The sequence below is a fragment of the Mustela erminea genome, chromosome 11 (assembly GCF_009829155.1).
Source record: "Mustela erminea isolate mMusErm1 chromosome 11, mMusErm1.Pri, whole genome shotgun sequence".
Taxonomy (NCBI): domain Eukaryota; kingdom Metazoa; phylum Chordata; class Mammalia; order Carnivora; family Mustelidae; genus Mustela; species Mustela erminea.
The window spans coordinates 59,510,704-59,531,553 of record NC_045624.1 but is presented as its reverse complement, the minus strand read 5'-3'; the positions used below and the strand labels follow the sequence as shown (position 1 = coordinate 59,531,553).

Sequence of the window (20,850 nt, the reverse complement as noted above, 5' to 3'; positions counted from 1 at the left end):
GTCCTTGTACACCATTCACCCACTTACATCAAACTCAGACTCATTTTAGACATCACTCATTCTATAGAAACCATTATAGGACATGATTTTTCACATTAGCCCAGTTGTCTGTTTTTCAGAATACATTCACCTAATAAAAATTTTGATCACCTACTATGTGCTGGGACACTAACACAATTTCTGTCGTAGTGGCACAGCATACACATGTCCAGATCATTTCATTTCTCTTGATGCTAACATATTAATAATAATGCATCCTGGCCACTTTTTCCTATTTCTAGTCAAGAGATAAACCACCAAATTTGAAATCCTCGATTAAATCCACAGTAACTAATTCTCACATTAGAACCAGAAATGTCAGATTTGCATCATAATATGAAACATTAATGAAAACGCTTCCTGGGAGATAATTCTTCATGGGTGTCTTGAATTTCTGCACATTTTATAAGCAGAAGAACTGTCCTTTTTTATAGACTATCTTTTCAAAGATATCTGAAAAACAAATAGCCTTGAATAGAGACATATCTCCCTCCAGGGGAGAGGGCAGGTTTACTTACTGTCCAGTATAATAAAAATAATCTCTTCCTTCTAGGAAAAGGTTAAGCAGGTTTGTTTACTGCACATTATAAAAGATTTAGTTTCCCCAGGCCAAGGGTTCCAAGGACTGATGCTGTGCACAGTGATTCCTTGGGCCACATTCCATCACTGTGAGACTCTATAGGCCCAGATAAATGCCTCAGACATGTAGCTCCTATTGCTTGCTTTGCTGTAAATAAAGAAGTCCTTTGTTTCTGACCCAGGGGTCTCATGTCCTCTACAGTATTCATGAAATGTTAGCAAGCTAACTTGTTAACTTACAAGTAGGGTAACTCTCAGACTCTTCACAGTTCTTGACAATGCTTAGATTCTTTTTTTTTTTTTTTTTTTTGGACAAAGGCCTAACAACTCTTAACAAAAGCAGTTATGTAGAAACACTGGTGTTTCAGTTTCCTTCCACAACTTAAGAAATAGGCTTCATAGTAATTTAGTAATTTCTAAATCCATTGCTGGTTTGTTTGAATCATAGGATTTCTAATATCTTTATTATATGAATGGAATGTTTTATATATTCCTTTAGCATTGCTGTATTTTTCCAGCTGTCAATATTTTAAAAGTTCTATTCCCTCAAAAAAGAATAAAACATCCTGAGTGAAAAGCTTAAGTAATAGGGCTGTTAATTTAATATATAAAGATAGGTAGATAAAAAGATAGATAGATAGGTATAATATAGAGATATAGATAGATAAAGTTAGCTTAAACTAAGATTCTGAAGTGAAAAGAGGAAAGGGAAAAAACCGTAATTTTCATATGTATTACTGTTCTCATAATCCTTGTCATTTTATTTTCAAATGAGTGTCCATTACATGTGAATAAGCCTCATCCTTTTGAAGAGCACATATGGACGAAGTTAGCTGGCATTTTCCTTATCAAAAAATAAACAAGTCTGAACGTGGGTGTTCTGTCAATCAGAACGCTTAGCCATGTTACAGGCTGCAACTGATGTACAAATCCATTACCCAGACATAAAAGACTTTACCAAAAAACAAATTAAATAGCTTTATAGCTCTTAACCGGATACATCGCCAAAATATGCAAAGGATGAAATATGTATGTGACTTCAAGAGAAGAAATTGAAACCAGGAGCCAACTACTTCTCAGCAGTGCAAATTATACTCCAGCGCTCTGTATTTTCATGTCTTGTCTCGTTTGTCTTATTTAGATGGTAAACTTCGTGGGGGACTGGGAGGATCTGTCCCTTACTCCATACTATCAGCTGGTAAAGCATATTCCTATTAGTACTTCTATTGCAAATAAATATTTATTGTCCTAGAAAGGAATTCATTTTTTTAAACAAGAAATGATAAAGAAATCCAGAGGGTTCGATTCCTGGACCATTATGAAAATGTGGATCAGACATTTCCCATTTCTTCTTATTTTCCTCTAATAAAATGAAAGCACCCACTCTCCTCTCCCAGGCCGTGGGAGAGGTTTCATTATACAATACCTGTGAAGTCAGTTTAGCTCCTCAGAAGACTGGTGTTATATAAACAGCAAATATTATTACCATCACTGGATTGAGTTGTGTAACATCTCAATGTTGCAGCCCAAAGACTTGAGAAGGATGTTTGTAGGTTCACCATACTTTGTTTCATAAAAATTTTGTTCCCACTTTTTCATTACCAGGCATCGCTCTTAAGAGAAATTTATTCCTGATATTTGTAGAACACTATGTTTTAAAATTGAAGCAGTTCAGTTCTGTGAACTGATGAGGAGAGAGGAATACTTAATGAAATGTAGGCAAGTTCACAGAGCGGCTCCACATTCTTCTTCCCCTTTTTGTCCCCCTATAGTCAAAAGGAGGTTTCAAAGGCAAGAATGCCCTTTGGAACTTTTGGAAACCTACTTCGTTATTCTAGTGTTTTCTAAAGTTTTAGTTTGTCCCTAAATGCATCCAAGATCACATACCCTCTTCAAGTGAACTAGGGCTATTATAAATAATATCTTTTATTTTTTTCAAAAGACCTCAAGGAGAAATTTTACTAATGTCATAACCCAAATGCTCCTAACCCCCATACTTGGTCACATCCCTGTTTCAAATGACTTCACTTAAAACACATTTAAGAGCTAACACTGCAGGGGCACCTGGGTGGCTCAGTGGGTTAAGCCTTTGCCTTCGGCTCGGGTCATGATCTCATGATCTCCGGGTCCTGGGATCAAGCCCCGTGTTGGGCTCTCTGCTCAGCAGGGAGCGTGCTTCCTCCTCTCTCTCTGCCTGCTTCTCTGCCTACTTGTGATCTCTGTGTCAACTAAATAAATAAAATCTTAAAAAAAAAAAAAAGGAGCTAACACTGCAAATGAATTCCAACTCATTAAATAATAAGGACCATTAAAATTACCTTACTTTTCTGCTCCACGTCTCCAAAAAATTGTAACAATATGAAAGAAAATGCTCTTTTAGACAAAAAGATGAGCTATATCAGGTCTGGGCCAAGAGAATGCAAAGAGATATTTTAAAGTTCTGAGCAGAGTTGCAATCAACTGCTTATCTCCAGACCCCAGTTTCTGAAGTCAGGCTCAGGGCCTGCCATACTTGGGTTCAAATGCAAACTTACCAGGCCATCACATTGCATAGTCATTTTCCTTGAATGACCCAATCTGGAATGTCAAGAATTATTGCATTTATCCAGCTTTGTAATTCCTTTCTAGATTGAGCAATGTATAAACAGCAAAACAACATCTCAACCAAATTAAATTTTAAAAAATAGAGTGTGAAGCATTACTTTTCCAGATATAGCCTAGTCTATTAAGAAGGCATCATCTTCAGCTCTCCATTATATTCAGAAATTTCATTAGGAAATAGATTCCATTAGAAATCAGGAGGCACACCAGCAGTTACTTTCACTTTGCTGAATCGGTTGAAAAAAAAAAAAATATATATATATATATATCCTAAACCATTTTGATCAACAGCAAAGTTTAAATTACATATAGAGTTTAAAGTCCAGGATTCTGAGGACACATACAGAGAAATCAAAACACATATTCACCAAAAACCATACATGCAAGATGTGGGGACTACAATCCAAGACTAAGAAGGTAAAGTATTCTTATATTAAGCCAGGTTCCTACTTAAATGTCTATTTCTGTTTTTATGATAATAGGAAGTCAAGAATTTTCCTTGAAAAAATCTAGTAATGTTCCAAGATTACAGATACTAGGAATTGGAGCATTATTAATTATCTTGTTCACCTAAGAAAAGGAATGTCCGAACACAAAGTATATTGGCAAAGGAAAAGGATATTCTTGCCTACCTTCTTTTTAATGTGTCCAGAGAGGATGATTGGCTAGCAAAAATGACCTCATTAGTTAATAACAGAGCCTGGGTAAAGATCAATTTGATGAACTTCACTACTACCATCCTATCTCTTCACTAGCCCATGCATCTTGCTGAGGTTGTCTTAAGTGAGTTAAATAAAGGGTAGTAGATTCCTTTCTCCTAAACAACTAAAAATAAATCAAAACTCTTTCTCTTTGTAATATGACAGATTAGTGACTGGCTAAATCAGGGATCAGAAAACTATGGCCATTGGGTCAAATGTGGCTGGCAACCTATTTCTGTAAATAAAGTTTTATTGGTCTCCTTCCTTTACCTAGTGACTGTGATTGCCTTTGTACCAGTTGTAACAGAGGTACTGAGCATTTACAACAGAGACCATATGGTCCACAAAGCCTAAATTATTTACTCTCTCTGTTCCTTCACAGACAAAGTTTGCTAATCACTAGAGCAGAGCTTTATTGCTAGATGCAATTATTTTCAAATAAAATATTTTCATTCAAAATTGAATTCAAAAAAATTCTTTAGTGAGATGAACTCCAAAGGAAGAATGAGTAAGTCTCCTGTATAAATGACTATGCCTCAGGTGTAATTAAAATCACAAGTGCCACCCAACTCTCAGTTTTCCTCCAGACCTAAGAGACTGTACCATTTCATGTTGGGTATGCTAAGTTTGATGGACTTCTTATTTTTTTTTTAAGATTTTATTTATTTATTTGAGAGAGAGAGAGAGAGAGAAAGAGAACGTGAGGGGTGGAGGGGGTCAGAGGAGAACCAGACTCCCCACTAAGCAGGGAGTCTGCTGAGGGTTTGATCCTGGGATTCTAGGATCATGACCTGAGTCAAAGGCAAACACTTAACCAACTGAGCCACGCAGGTGTCCAAGTTTAATGCTTTTTAGAAGAGAAAGGAAATGACTCTTACTTTCTTGCATTTGATAGAGAATCAGATTCTGATCAACTACATTTCCATTTTCTATTATGATTCCCAAACAGACAATATTCAAAAAAGAGTAGGTTTTTAAATTCTGTTGATAGAGAAAAATAAACTACAAGGAAGTCACAACTGTTCTGCTTTGCACTAGAAGTAAGGATTGCTCTCCCAGGACAATGCTTTTATGTGTGTAATTTGGCTAGTACACCACAGTCACTTTCAAATACACCATGGTATTTAACACGCACTCTTAATCAGAATCTACTCCCCGAGCTCCTAATTGACAGAAGACAAGAATATATAGGACAACAGAACAAGACAGGCTGCACAATAAATGGCTGGATTCAACCTAAAGCTTCTGGATTTCCAATTTGATTAGCAAAAGTGGGGTGGGGAGGGTTGTGGGGGGAGGAAGGGGGAAATGGCATCATGAATCACATTCTCTACAGGTAATAACATAACACATTAACTGCCTACAGAAAAGGAAATAAATCTCAATTACTAAAAAAAGGCCCTCATCACTCAGTTGTCATTGTGTCATTCCTGCTTTGTAAAACACTTTCCATGCCTTGGAATTAAAAAGCTGTTTCTAACAAATAAATGCTCTGTTTCGTGATCATAATTACATGGCTTATACATTTTATTAAAAGACAATTCAAAAGATTATTGGCTTATTCTTTTTTAAAAAAGCAAAGGAAAAGGGATTTAACTCTCTTGAATTGTTCCGTACAGGGGGGAAAAAAATCCCTGCTCCTGCTTAAGTTGATCTGTAAATGTTAAACGATGTTGCCCTGCCATCTAGCGGCCTTGACCGGGAACACAATTTTTGAAATGTACTGGTTACTGCTTTGAAACCCTGTATTGATCTCTCCTCTATTAGGCTCCAAAAACATCTCCTATGACTAAAAACACAAACCATAAATGTAAGAATATGATTGTAAAGTAAATTAGGTATGTACTTAACCTGACAGAAATTAATGACAAAGAATTCTAATTCAACTGAAATAAAGTTACTACTACACCAGAAACTGATGAGGTACTGTTTGTTTGAAAGAGTCTGCATTAAATCCATATTAAATCTGTGGACTACATTTACCCATGCCATTTTCATAACTTTACAAATACCTATATTTGTTAATTGAATTATAAACAATTTCTAAATAGTAGTTTCCACAGATGAACATCATTTCAAAATCTTTCTGTACAATTTTAAATATAGATGACTAAGACTGTATTTCTGCATTTTGCTGTCCAAAACCCCAACTACCAAATGGTTTAGTTACTCATTCCTGCACATTCTCTCACACTAAAATTTTTATAAATATTTAGAATAAGCACATATAAGCACAATTTTAGCTTTAAAAATACAAAATTCTCTTCAGAACTGTTATTATCAGAACTTCCTTGACTAGCATTTGACTTTTTCTGTGTAGAGTATACAATGAACCTTAAAATGTTAACATTTTATAAAATTGGTCTTTTGTTTTCTCCTGATAGACTTATATACACTTTGTCAGAAGGTGTATTAAACACTCAAACAAATATTTATAATATAGAGATATACAACAGGTTATTACAAAAAGATACCAGGTTATGTATAGTATGAGAACATCAGATACAAGAAACTGCTGCTGCATTTGTTTTCAAAATGTAGAAATATGTGTGTATAGACAATAAGGTCTATATTATCTTTGTTTTATTATCTACTTTAAGGATAACATCCCGTATATCCTCTATTAGTAATTTTCTTTGCCTTCCTCTGGCCATGTCTAAAATCCTATGGGTCTCATGAAGGATAAGATTAACCTGAATGGAAAAGAATTTGAAGAATCAGGTGAAAAAGAAACAAACACTACTTCCCTGAAGCCCACTTACATATTCTCAAACCCATATGTAAATATGTAAAAACATATTTGTATATATTCTCACATGTTTTACAAACACAGACTGTAAGATTTCTTGAAGGCTTTTAAAAATCTGCTCTCTTTAGTAACTGTGGTATAGTCTTGAATCTGCAAGATTGTTATCTCTGGTAACAAGAAGTATGCAAAGTTTTAGAGTCAGCAGCCAAGTGGTGGACATTATGTTTTTGCAGCTCAAAATTCTAAATACTGTATGCGTGCTTTTCATCAATAATGCTCTTTGAATCTTAGTATACATTTTCCTATATGCATGTTATGGTTAATTCTTTTTTACTAATGCTAAATACAAAAATTCCATAGTGATGCATTGAGTTCAAAATTAATGATTACTGAAAATGACATCAAGGTTGGGTAGCAAGGTTTGGTTTCAAAGTCACTGCCATACCCCTTAGATTGATTTCTTTTCCCCCAAAGCCCTCTTTAATTAACACTGGAGGCACTGATACAAGAAAACTTTTGATAAGCCTAGAATGAAAGGCTGGCTGATTTGATGATATGTAAGAAAATTTATGTTTCATATATATATTATATAATATATGTGTGTGTGTGTGTATACATATATATTCTCAACTACCTCAATATATAATTGGCTTCTCCAAGTAATGGTTATCAATAAAACAGGTTTTCTTCATGGGGAGGGTGATTACCTAATGAGATGGAGCAGCACAAGAACCAGAGAATGCGATAACACTAGGGAGTTTCTTGCAGTAAATAAAATGATGAGAAGGTCAATAATTTTTTAAACTTGATTGTACTTTAAATAGAGAAAAAAGAGAAATTATATTAAATAATACGGTAATATCTAAAAAGAATCAATGTATTTGTGGCAAGTATTACTAGAGGACTTATTAAATTGCCCTGTGGCATACTTATTAAAAGGACCAGGCACTCACTACATGCTTAATGATAGAAAATGGCCAGATCAATTTATCATCAAAATGTGTAATAGAGAACCCCACTGACTTACCACCAGGCCACCCTCTTTGTGTAAATGCTTACATTTTCCAAGCCCAGAAGAACGAGAAGTGGAATTGTTGTCATTCCTCCTTGGATCCATTCCTCCAGAGAGACTGTCCCATCATGATCATAGTCAATTTCTTCCATCATTTCATGGAGGATCTGGAATAGAGGAGATGAGGGAAAACTCGCTATGAATCAATAAAATAAACTTCGTAACAGAGAACAAAGCATTGCATTGAATTGGTTATGACAAACTGACTAGTAGCTAAGTACAGAGTAGAGATAAATATCAAGGTAACGTGGTACAATGTCAAGCAATAACTGAGAATACAGTAGCATTGTTAAGATTTTCTAGAACCTGATTTCTTATATTATTCAACTTTTAGAAATAATTGGTTAACTTTTTAATACTTTGTCCCTGAATGGTACAGCTAAAACAAGAAATTATCTTTAATTTAAGGGTAAAAGTGGTCTTTAATTGCTTTCTCTAGATTTTTTTAATTCATACGTATGCCAGATAATGTCTGAACAAATTAACTTCATGGCAGAGAGCTGAAATGATTCTTCGCTAAGTGGTAAGGGGTGGGGAAATTAAGCTGCTTTTAATTGCCTATCAGAACCTAATAAAGCCAAGAAGTTAAACCATCAAGTCATTTTTATTAGATTTCTTTTCTAAAGATGACTTATACAGAACTTATACAAAATGTTCTCCACTGTGTTTGTTGTAATTACACTTATGTCTCAGTTTTATAGTGGTAATATCAGTATTTAATTCAAACAATTGTTGAGAGGGTTAAGTGTGTTAATATGCTAAAAATATCTTCAAAGAGCATCTAGTACGTATAGTAAGTGTCATATGGGTGTTATTAGTGTTTTATTAACTATATATTACATAGTTACAACAACTATATATTATATGGTTACAATACAATAACTACCCTTGGTTGCTGGGAAGGTACAATACTACCCATCCAACAGCACCAAAATGGGAAACATGTTACAACTCCAATAAAGAAAGTAACTCACCACCTTTATCTAATACAGAAATTTTCATCAATTCACAAAAAAAAAGAAAGAAAGAAAGATAGAAAGAAAAGAAATACAGAGAGCATTGGAACCGAAATTTGAAAGGTGCAATAAATGGAATGCTTGATATGTTGACAGAAGTGCTGTTTGCTTAAAAACTCCTGAACTTCATGGATGGATGTCTTTCCCATGAAAGACAACCTGATTTGAAAATCAGGTTATTTTCCTTCATACAAATTTAAATATAGATTGAAAAAGAAGAGACTTTTTGGAACAAAATGGTACTGAAATAATTAGTTTATTATTCTCAAAATGAAAAGCAGGGGAAATTATTTAAAACTTGGCAAAATGCTGTAAGATCTTCTTAAAATGTCCCACCCCTTGAACGCACTTCTATGAACTTGGTGAAATGAATAAAACTAGAACACAGAGCATTATTTCAGATGTTTGATGCTTTCATTTTGTACTAATAAATGTCATGTGAGAGGCTGGGTTTGTTTTTTCAAAACCTCATCCAAGGATTTCTCAGTCTTCCCTATTAACTTCATGGACCTCAAACGTTAGATTATCTTTATTCATATATGCAAATGTATCAGGGCTCTGACCATGTGTACAAATGTATGCACTGGTTTAAAATGGGCAGAGTTGGGACGCATGGGTGGTTCAGTCAGTTAAGCGTTGCCTTCGGCTCAAGTCGTGGTCTCAGGGTCCTGGGATCGAGTCCCATGTCAAGCTCCCTGCTGAGCAAGGAGCCTGTTTCTCCCTCTGCCTGCTCTGTCCATCGCTTCCCCTACTTGTGCTCTTTCTCTGACAAATTAATAAATAAAATCTTTTAAAGAAGTATAATAAAATGGGCAGAGATGTTGAATCATTAGGCAGGATGAGGCAGTCCCTATGACAGCAAACATACTGCCCAACGTAAGTCTTTTCATCTTCACTTTCTACTATTTATACTACTCATTGAAGTGGCAGATTTATCAATGTCTGCCACAAATGACAAATAATGCTACATAGTTTATTTGTATTTCCCAATAGGTCTTTGTCATAATTAGACTGCCTAGCCACCAACTGTTCCCTTTTTCAAATCATCCAGATCCCCCTTTTCCTCAAGTGCTTGGTTCCCTCAATACTCTTTCCTGGGGAAGCAGCGGTGCCCCCTTCTGTTTCAAAAACTGATAGAAAAACATCTTCCTTCCTTCTATCACTCTAGCGAGGACAGAAGGCTTGGCTGAAAGACATACAATATTCATGGGTATTGAGGTAAGTACAATGGAGAAAGCTGATTTAGATGAACATAACCAAAAAGGGCAACAGAACTTAAAAAAAGAAGTCCCTTGATTTCAGTGAAAATAGTATTAAGATGACTCAAGCAGTATTCTTAGAATTACATATAAGTTATCACTATTACTTATTATTCCATATACAAACTGCAACTTTGTGAATATCTGTTATGCCTTATGTGCACAGCATGGTGTATTTCCATAGCCTCCCAAAAAGAAAAAACAGTTGAGTTAAAACTTGGGAGAACCCCAATCCCAGTAAGAACGGTGCCCCTCCTATGGATATGTCACCACATATAACTTTGTTTCACTTTACTGGCACTGCTTTCCAAAGCAAAGGAAATGCTAGCACAGCTCTCTTACCACCCTACTATCATGCTGTTATAAGGCTTTTTAAAGTTCTTATAAAATGTAAGTCATTCAAATAAAATTGATTTGTATATGCTTAATTCATTTACAACTTGATCAACGTAGTTGGTTTCAAGAATAAACTAATCAATAAGGTACTTATCAGCTCTCCCCAAAATATTACTTGTAGCGAAAGTCAAAGTTTCTAATCAAGTATGTTTTAATATACATTGGGAAAATGTTGTACTTTTGGTATAAATCTGTTAAAAATAAGAAGTTGTTACATTCTTAAAACCCTCTTAGATATCATTTCTTTGAACAAATTATCACAGTTTTCTAGCTCTATCTTTAACTGGCTGAAGAGCTGTGAAAAGTACCTTGAACATGCTGGGGTCCCAATTCCCTTATCTATAAAATGAGTAAAATCATAGTGTCTATCTCAGAGAGCTACAAGCACTGAGTAACACATACACAGGAAATAACAACAGTGCCCTCCACTCAGTCAGCTGTCACCAGCTTCTTAAGTGACTTCATCTTCTTTTAGAATGAAGATTTAGCTATTTCCATAAAAGGAAAATATAGACATCATGAATAACATACATTAACTCTGACGATTTGATGGCATGGTATAACCTTGATCCACTGGCAGCTTCTGCTTACCTAAAGATATATGAGATCGCCATTCAAATTAATTTCCATGAAGAAGAAAAGCAAAAGTTACTGCTAAGAGCTTCAGAACACCACGTATACCTTTTCTTTTTCAGAAGCCACTTTCGCTACTGAATAGAAATATTAACTTAGGGTTATCAAAAGAAAACACCAAATGGCAGTAGTATATTAGGGTTCCAAAAAAGAGAAAAGCGACATGGGCCTTCTAGAATGTAGCCAATGGGTAAATCATCCATATACCTACTGGATTGAGTTCAGTGACATCCCATTCAAGATATTCTGCAACATGCATCATCTGACCGATGATATTTTCTAGCTCCTGGAGAGGAGAGAGAGAAGAGGGAAAAAACGTGAATACAGGGTTTTTGTAAGTTTTTCAAACGTTGACTTATAAGAATTGTTTTGTTTAACATGTAATTCAAAAACCAAAAGTTCCATGATTGTGTATTATATATAATTTGTACATATAAATTAATTTATATATAATATGTCCTTTCAACATTCTGATTACACACAAAAGAAGCACTTGAATATAAATTTGTTTTGTACTTTGTCTAGAAGTCTTCACCAGGAGAGGGCACAATTACACAAAAAAAGCTTTTCTTCCAATAGAAGGTATTTTTAAGGAAGAAAATCTGTCTTTGGAAAGGAACATCTGATCAAAATGGGAGCAGACATATTTTCACAAGATGTGATGTTTAAGTCAGCCAGTATCCTAGCCCTTTGGGTTGGAAATGGGTGTGGAAGGATTGGAGAAGTGTTTTAGGGCAACTGAAAGGTTTATTTTTATTCTGATACACTGAGAACGTATACTGACTGTTCTAGCCATTAATGGATATAATTTGCTATGCTAGACATGTGTTCAGAGTCAAGGTTTGGAAGCTAAATACATGCAGAGTTTATTTTTTAAGGAAATAGAATTTTAGTTAGCATTTTCATATTATTTTACTCAAGTGTCATCTCTTTGAAGAATGATTAATTAATACATATACCCTGATTGAATAAAGCATTTGCTCATTCCCTATCTCCAGAAAAGATTATACATACTTTGTAAATGCTAGTAATTTTAAATAGAGTCACTGACATAATTAAATGTGGTGCCTTAACAGTATAATAATTTAAAATATAAGAAATATAAAAGGATAATGTTTGAAAACATATTAGTTAGAGATTATTCTACTCAAATCTCCGAACTAACGTATGTAGCTGATATCCATACAGCAAAGAAGGAAATATGGTAAAAGAGGTTGTCATTTGGGGGACAATGGACCCATCTGAGAAACTGATCAAAGCTCCATTCCTCTCTTGAGAAAAAATGTAATCATGAAAATGTTGTCTAGGTAACACAGGTTGCCCCAGGAAAACATACAAATATAAACGTGTTTCCTTATTACAGTTAAGAAAATTTTTATACTAAAATACCTTGGAATTATAGGTTAGAATTGTGTGTCTGTCTTCGCTTATTTATGCCTTGATGTTTTGGAGTGAAAGTCTCTGGACATGTTTTTAGGAGTGGAAACTCTTCATATGTAGGCATTTGACACTAGTCATTTAAGATTTAGGTTTCTCATCTGTAAAATCAGTATTCTACTCTTACCTAGTGCATAGAGTTGCTGCAAAGAGTAAGCATGCTATGATATGAAATACATTTATGCTGCCTGGCATACTGCATGGGATCAATAAATATTCATTAGCATTATTACACATAGTGGTCATTTTCAAAATATCAATTTTCCTCTGGTTGGCCTCTAATATGTGATGTGCTACACCTTTAAATTTCCAAGATTAATGACATCAGAATATGCAATTTCAACCTGATAGTGAAGGAAACATAATGGGTGGTAAATTGCCTGGAGAAAAACACAGAAATAAAACTCAGGCCTTTAATTATAAAATAGACTAGTTTAATCATAAATCAGTTTACTTATTCCCAACTCATTGTTTAATATTAGATGTATAGTTATAAATATTGCAATATACTATATGTTAACAACAATAACGCAAAATGGCCAGAGACCAAAAAAAACATTTGACTGAATTTTCAAATCAGCTGCCAACCCATGGCTAAAAGCCTAGTAAAGAAACATCCTTTTAATTTAATTAAAAAGAAACATTAAACAAAATAAAATTACATTTAAATATAATTTGCATTAGTATAGTCAGAAGTGCTACAATAAGCATATGGAAATATCTAGAAAAGTCTAAACTCCTCGCTGTGAAATGCCACCAGAAAGTGAGCAAATGTATCATGTAGCTTAATATTCCTAAATGGATAAGCACTTAAAAATGATAGCATTTGAAAAATTGGAGAGACTTAAACATAAGGAATCCCACAATCACAGCATCAATTTACATTGGTGGTCATTTCCTAAAGGAGGAATTAAATATTTTTATCTCTCTCTGGAGACGCTAATGTGCCATTATCCTACTCAAAGTTACATAAATATGTATCCAACTTCATTGCTCTGCTTGTAGAATTCTTATTGAGTTCTGCCACAGGGAGGAGTATCAGATGAAGAGAGAAACTCACTCGTTATTAGAAGTAATGTTCATTTTAATCAATTTAAGAATATCAAAATATTTGTTATTTAAGGTACCTGTATACTTCAAGATCTCCATAGCCTGACACTTGTTATGTTTTAAGATTCTTCTATTTCCTTTACAGAAGAGTCAATATATGAAAAATGTGTCACTAACAAATATAAAATGCATTATTGGATGGATTTATATTTGAAGCACTGATTTGTGCAGTAACACTAAGAATCTAACTACTCCTTTGAAAACTATCAATGATTTGTGTATATTACAGATACAGTAAGCATTAAATATTCCTTTTAGTTAAATCATTCAGAGATGGTATTATTCTCCTATTGCTTTTTATGACTAAAATGATAGAGTACAAGTTATAATTTAAATTAAAAAGGAAAACTGGTTAAAGCAACTTATAAATATATGTATTTTAATAGCATATATGACTAAAAGAACTTTAAAACATGGGAAAAAATGATAAAATGATTAAATTAACTTTATAATTCCTTTCAATTCTACTGGAATTCTTGTTATTTTTCTTAGTGTCAAACCTCAGATTTTTTTTTTTCTTTCTAGATCAATGGTCTCAACTTTCTCATGTATTATTCAAAGAACATTGGGGTCTTTTTTATCTTTCCATGTATAAAAAGTCACTTTTTTCTAGTAAAATTATTCAATAGAACAATTGTAATCTTAACAGTTTTATTTATTTATTTTTTTTCAGATCACTCTCTTTCAAAAAGTAGGATGATCAAAATGCTGTGTGAGTGTATGGAAATTATATTAAGTGTGTCTTCTGTGGTAATAGCTATAAATTTATTCATTGCATTTTCAGAACAAACCACTTTGAAATTTTCACAGAAAATTTAAAGAAAAAAATTACCGAGCTGTCCAGGAAGCCATTCCCATCTGTGTCATAGAGGCGAAACATAACTAGAAATAAAAGAGGTGTTGAAAAAAAATTAGAGGCAAGTAAGATCAATGTTAGTAAAAGACATATTCTTTAAAATTTCCTGTCAAAAGCAAATATTTAATCCTCTCCTATTCAAAAATACTGATTTGTAAGATCATTTCTCAAGTTAATTTGAGAATGAATGAGTCAATTAATAAAAATACTCAATATCAGATATATAAGGTCAAACAATTTTTGTTATATATCTAGAAAACACTGAAAGTTACCATTTTTGCTCAGTTTTTAAATTTTAAGATCATTAAATGAAAACTCAAAAATAAAAGAAGAGAAGGAATGTTAGATCTTTGGAGTCGGGATATTAAAGGACAGAGTGAATAAGAAAAAGCAAAACGGATTCAAAGGTCTGGAAACCAAATTTGGAATCTGCGATCCACCAGCACATGAGCAAAGTCCAACACTGTTCTCTTATCTGTCAAATGAGAATAACCACCGTGTCATAGGACACACTCGTGAAAATTAAGTGATACACACAAATGCTTATCAAAAGCTGTAGGGCACTACACAAATAGAAGCCATCGTTTTGATTGATCTCCAAGCAGCATGCAAAATAAGGGAATTTTTCTGATTCAGGACAAGACACAAAATGCATTATTATCATGGTTATAATGGTGTATTTGTTGCAATCTGAGATGCACTTTCAGAGGATAGCCACTCTTTGATTTACACAAGGAAAAGGAAAGTCCTGTCTCTGCAATAGTGAGCACAGGAAAGCAGGAGGACAGCGGGCCTCTCCAGCCTAAGGATTCCCTCATAAATTCACACACCACCAGGAGACTAGAGAAGGGGCTGCAGGTGCCATTTTGAGATAAACAGAGAAGAATGGCACAGCTGTTAAAACAGAGTAGTGGAAGTGAGAGTATTTGTTGGGTTTGCATAATTTCTGGGAGAATCTTGATGGCTGGGGTCTACAATATTAAATAAAGACATCGGTAAAAAGGAGACATAATTGTGCAGTGAATGACCTTGATCATGTATCTGTTAACTAATTACTATTTTTGTACTTAAAAACAATTATTACATTTCACCAACCTAAAATATGATTATTTATTTATAAGATGCTATAACCAGTCTGCATACAATTAATAGGAAAAAAATGCTTACAATCTAATCATCGTGTTCTATTTATTGTAAAATGCAAAAAGACTTTCAAGATGTGAAACATGTAAGAGGAAATGTGTATCCATTGAATTAAGAAACATAATGTTATGCTGGCTAAGGACCTAAATATCTTTATTTGCAAACCATAATGATTACTATCTCTCATACACTCAATAAATGACAAATATTCAGAAAGAAAAATCCTACCAGAACATGGATCCTAAGCAAGATTTTTCAAGATTTCAAGATTTTCTAGAAGAGCAGAAAATAGTAAAAAATCACTTTGTAAGTGACAAGAATTCACACACCACTCAAAGAATAGATTCAGTACCACGACCAAGTCAAGTATTTACAAAAGCCTGGCTGTATTTTAGAATGAGGGGCACCGGTGACTCTGAAAGCTCCCTGTAATAAATGATTGCCTGACCATTTTTAAATGGATGTATGGAAACCCTATATCTCTTGGTAAAACTTGTTGGAAACATGGGCTCGAAAATATACACACAAGCGGACTCTGTGTGGGGGGAACCTGCCATTCATTTTTGGCAGCATCTGAAACTTCTTCCTATGCTCCTAAAGCTACATGTTACAAAACACAGTAATAGATGAAACACCAGATACCCTATCTTTACTAGCCTGACTTGAAGGTAGAGTTTGCACATGACTCAGACTCCATCAATCAGAAGAAAAACCCAACTGATGCATCACCAATCTTGGTGACCCAAGTAAAAAGGGGCTACCCAATCCATTCTAGTGATGAGAGCTGCAGCAGCAGCAGTGGTTGGAGAGAGAGAAACCAGACTCCTGGATGTGTCAGGGGTATTGTCAACAAAGGGTGCTGTGCTTGTGCACAGGAAGCAATGGGAATTTCCCCAGTTTAATTTAGCACTTAATTTCAGCACTGATCCTAGAGAACTATCCTCCAAAGCTGGGTCTCTATCTCTCCTAATGATTCTGTGTGTTTCTCAATATCACTTAAAAAACAATAACCTGGGGGCACCTAGGTGGCTCAGTCGGTTGAGTTCTGACTCTTGACTCTGACTCTTGGCTCAGGTCATGATCTCAAGGTTATGAGATAGAGCCCCAGATCAAACTCCACGCTGAGAACCGAGATTGCTTCAGATACTCTCCTTCTCCCCCTTCTTCACCTCCCCTTCTAATAAAATAAAATAAATAAAATAAAAACCAATAACCAGCTTTATTTAAAAAAATTAAAATTAAAACTATGGGTGCCTGGGTGGCTCGGTTGCCTGGGCAACTGCCTTTGGTTCAGGTCATGATCCTGGAGTCCCGGGATCGAGTCCCACATCAGGCTCTCTACTCACCAGGGAGTCTGCTTCTCCCACTGACCTCTCTCTTCTCATGCTTTCTCTCTCCCAGTCTTTCTCTCTCAAATAAATAAATAAGATCTTTAAAAAAAAAGATTTTAAAAAAAGAAATTAAAACTAGCCTAGTTTTTTGTCTTTCCCAGTGATACTGTGCACTCAACATTGGCACTTACTTCACATCAAACATAAAGATAAGGTCAAAATAAATTTTAAGTTTAAACTAAACTTTATTTTTATAAAACATGAAACTTTACTTTTAACATTAAAGTAAACTATAAAGCTTCCAGAAGAAAATATAGGAGGATATCTTCATAAACGTAAGGTAAGTCAACATGAACCACCAATGATTTAAAAAAAAAAAAAAAAAAGGTAAGTTAACGTTCATCAGGGTTAGAACTTCTGCTCACTAAAAAAAAAAAGTAAAATAAAGAAATAAGTGAAAGGGGATGGAACACCTGGGTGGCTCAGTGGGTTAAAGCCTCTGCCTTCAGCTCGGGTCGTGATCTCAGGGTCCTGGGATCGAGCCCCTCATCGGGCTCTCTGCTCGCAGGAGCCTGCTTCCCCCCCACCTCTCTCCCTGCCTGCCTCTCTGCCCACTTCTGGTCTCTATCTGTCAAATAAATAAATAAAGTCTTTAAAAAAAAAAAAAAAAAGGGAAAAAGAAAAAGAAAAAAGAAAGAAATAAGTTAAAGGGGGAAAAAAAAGAAAGAGAACGAAAAGAATAAGAAAAAAATGTAAGCCAACCACAGACTTGAGAATCTTTCAGAACACACATATCTGACAAAGGGCTTATTTATTGAATACATGCACAAACCCTATAACTCTGTAATAAAATGACAAACAACCTAATAATAAAAAGGCAAAAAATCGAACATATAATTAAAAAATGGAAGATACTAGGAATGGCCAATCATTATAAAGTGCTCAACATCACACAGAGACCACCATGTATCTTTAGAAAAAGAGTCTGGAATTCAAATTTGTTTTGTTTTTGCTTTTGTTTTCCTCTAAAGAAAAACAGCTCAGTCTCCTCAAACTGCTTAGCTTCTCAGCCTTAGTTGTTTAAGAACTTGCCATTTAAAAATAGTGGCAAAAGCCAGGCTCCCCTCTCCCAGAAAATTGGCCCACAAATCCAATATGCCTTGACAACTCCCTGAAGCTTTCAGACAGTTTAAAAAAATACTATATACACATTTTCTAGTTGTGCCCAGTAGGGATGTTGTTCTGAAAACACATTGCTCATTCTTGTCTGAAGTAGAAGTCCTGACATCTTTTAAATCACATTAACACATTAATAGGGGTTAATGGTTGTCTATGAATCCTGTCTATTTCATCAAAGAAAAACTGAGAGAAATTTAAGTTCTACTCAGAATAGCAGTAAGAAAAATTGCATACATATATTGAGCACTAACTTTAAGGCACTCTAAATTTGACCAAGTCGAATCGAGAACATAAGTTTCCTTTTGTCCTGAATAAGAGAGAGAAATTCTAGGATTTTGATTTTCAGAGCTGTGTCTATTTTCCTAATTTAAAATCACAGTGGGGTTCATGCAAAATAGGAACTTTTGAATACACCTCCCTACCTTAGCTCTGTAGTGAACAGCCACTAGAGTAACAACATGGTATGAGATAGGCATAAATCCACAAGCACAAAGAAAATCTGTGAGGTGGGCACCTGGGTGGCTCAGTAGGATAAGCCTCTGCTTTCGGCTCAGTTCGTGATCTTGGGTGTCCTGGGATTGAGCCTCGCATCAGGCTCTCTGCTTGTCAGAGAGCTTGGTTCCCTCTCTCTCTTCCTCTGCCTGCCTCTTTGCCTACTTGTGATCGCTGTCTGTCAAATAAATAAATAAAAATCTTAAAAAAAGAAAAAAGAAAAGAAAATCTGAGAGGAAAAAAGAACCAGCAAATTTAAGAAGCTGGGAAACACAGGCTGACTGACTTGGAAACCAAAGAAATATAAATGTAAGCTGGTAGTGAAGAAGCAAAGATTTGCACAAAAAAGGTGATGAGATGGAAAATGAAGTGACAACCTTCACAGAAAGAAGTTAGACCCTCAAATGCCACCTTTCACACTCTACCGGACGGTATGCCAGCTCCCTACCCCGTGGAAGACAAGACGTTGGGGCTCTATAGCACTCAAACCAAGAGGATGCTGAGCTCAGGATGGTAGGGTATCCCCCAAACGAGGTATTCATGTGAAAGTCTCAGTAGTGAATGTTGAAAGGATAAGTCCTCTTCCTTAACTCAGTGAGTCACACTTAAACCTCACCCACACACCCACCTGCCCATCACACAAAGGAGTCCTTCCAAAACAAGTACTTTGGGGGAAAACAACAACAACAACAGCAACAGCAGCAACAAAGCAGGGAGGCAGAATAAAACCCTGCAAGAGGAAATTTGCAATCCATACAAAAAGGGGAGCTTATAAGAATCAGGCTGAGAACAAAATGAAGCCTCTGTGAAGTTAAAAGCATAATAGAAGTAGTAAAACAAAAACTTATAGCAGATGTAGAAGGTACCAGATGTCAAAAACAAAACAAAACAAACAAACAAAGAAAGAAAAAAAAAATAGGAGAAAAGTAAGAAAAGAAAGAAAAAGTAATTTAAATTTCTGTCTTGGGAGTGTCCGTATCCAAAAATAATGGTTCTAGGAAGACAGAGCAAGAGTAAAGAAGAAAGTAACTAACAATGAAAAGATTAAAGAACAAATGAAGGGCACAGAGTTCCAAACCAGAATTTACGGTAGAGGATTTAGAAATTGATTGGTTATGTAGATACAGAGAAACTAATGAAATAAAGAAAAAAGGCAGATATTAGCATCATGGGGGAAAAAAATGTCTTGGTAAGCCTATGGTAATCTTTCCCTTTTAAAACTACATTGGAATGATACTGATAATATTAATTAATTAATTATCCTAGCGTCAAATATTATTTTAAGATTATTTCTTCTTAGAATTTAAAAGGAAAGTTAAGCTCCAAGGTCAAGTGAAACATCGACAAATAGTTTGTATTCTTAAAACTAACATAATAAGGATATAGATTTTTAGGTGCAAAAATATTTTAAGCCCAATATTAAAATTACTCTGTCAACATGATAGCTTCCAAATGTGACTACCTTTTTCAAAGTTACAAGTTAGTTTAACCCACCTTTTTTCTATTTTTATGTTCATGTAATTTCCCTTTATATAGAAACAATTATGTTCCCACACATGAATTTGGTTAAAAGATCAGGGCACAGGCATATTATGCAATATAAGGTTCATTCTTTATATCTAGAATTTTTTCCCTTCCAAAAGATTTGCAAGTTTTTAATCTGTTTTCTTCTTGAATATTCTACTAAATACACTCCAGTGTTTTTATACTTGGCATACCATATTATTCATAATAAAAATATTAATATGGAATTTGTTATTAAGCATTAGAAAAATTATTTTTAAAGGCATATAAGCTGGAATCTTTTAATTCATAATTTTTTACTGTTTTATATATTTTAAGACCCACTTAAGCTTTTGGGGCAGAGGTGAAAAAAAATTAGCTGCTTGGGAGTTTGTGACATCTAATGCAACAAAGCAATATTTTCTCCCTTTTTCCTTCAGAGAAATGACAATAAAGATAAGAAAAGAAAACTTTTCAAAATAAAAAGAGCACTTTAACAGTAAGGTAGAAATCATGGCTATTAGTCACAGCCAGATAAACTAGTGCTATAATTAATAATCAGTATCTCTGGGCTTCACTTTTTTTCATTGACTCTATAGGGAAGTTGACTACCCTGATACTTAGGATCTCTTCAATGTTAAATCCAATGGTTCTACGATTAATACTATACTTACCAGTGACTTTAATGTACAGGTTAGTCTTCATTATCTATTTTCTGGTTATTTTCCAACCAATTTCTCTTCATTTTCATTAA

General features: G+C 34.6%; 1 protein-coding gene across 5 annotated transcripts in view; it reads right to left on the bottom strand.

Annotated features, from left to right (window-relative positions):
- The window catches only part of DGKB (diacylglycerol kinase beta), a 700,192-nt gene that overhangs the window by 495,044 nt on the left and 184,298 nt on the right, over positions 1–20,850 (bottom strand). For all 5 annotated transcript variants that reach the window (XM_032305332.1, XM_032305334.1, XM_032305329.1 and 2 more), the window contains 3 exons: positions 14,425–14,474; positions 11,257–11,331; positions 7,729–7,848 (listed from right to left, as the gene is read on the bottom strand). In XM_032305332.1, coding sequence (XP_032161223.1) covers positions 7,729–7,848; positions 11,257–11,331; positions 14,425–14,474 — 245 coding nt within the window. The remainder of the gene's footprint in view (positions 1–7,728; positions 7,849–11,256; positions 11,332–14,424; positions 14,475–20,850) is intronic.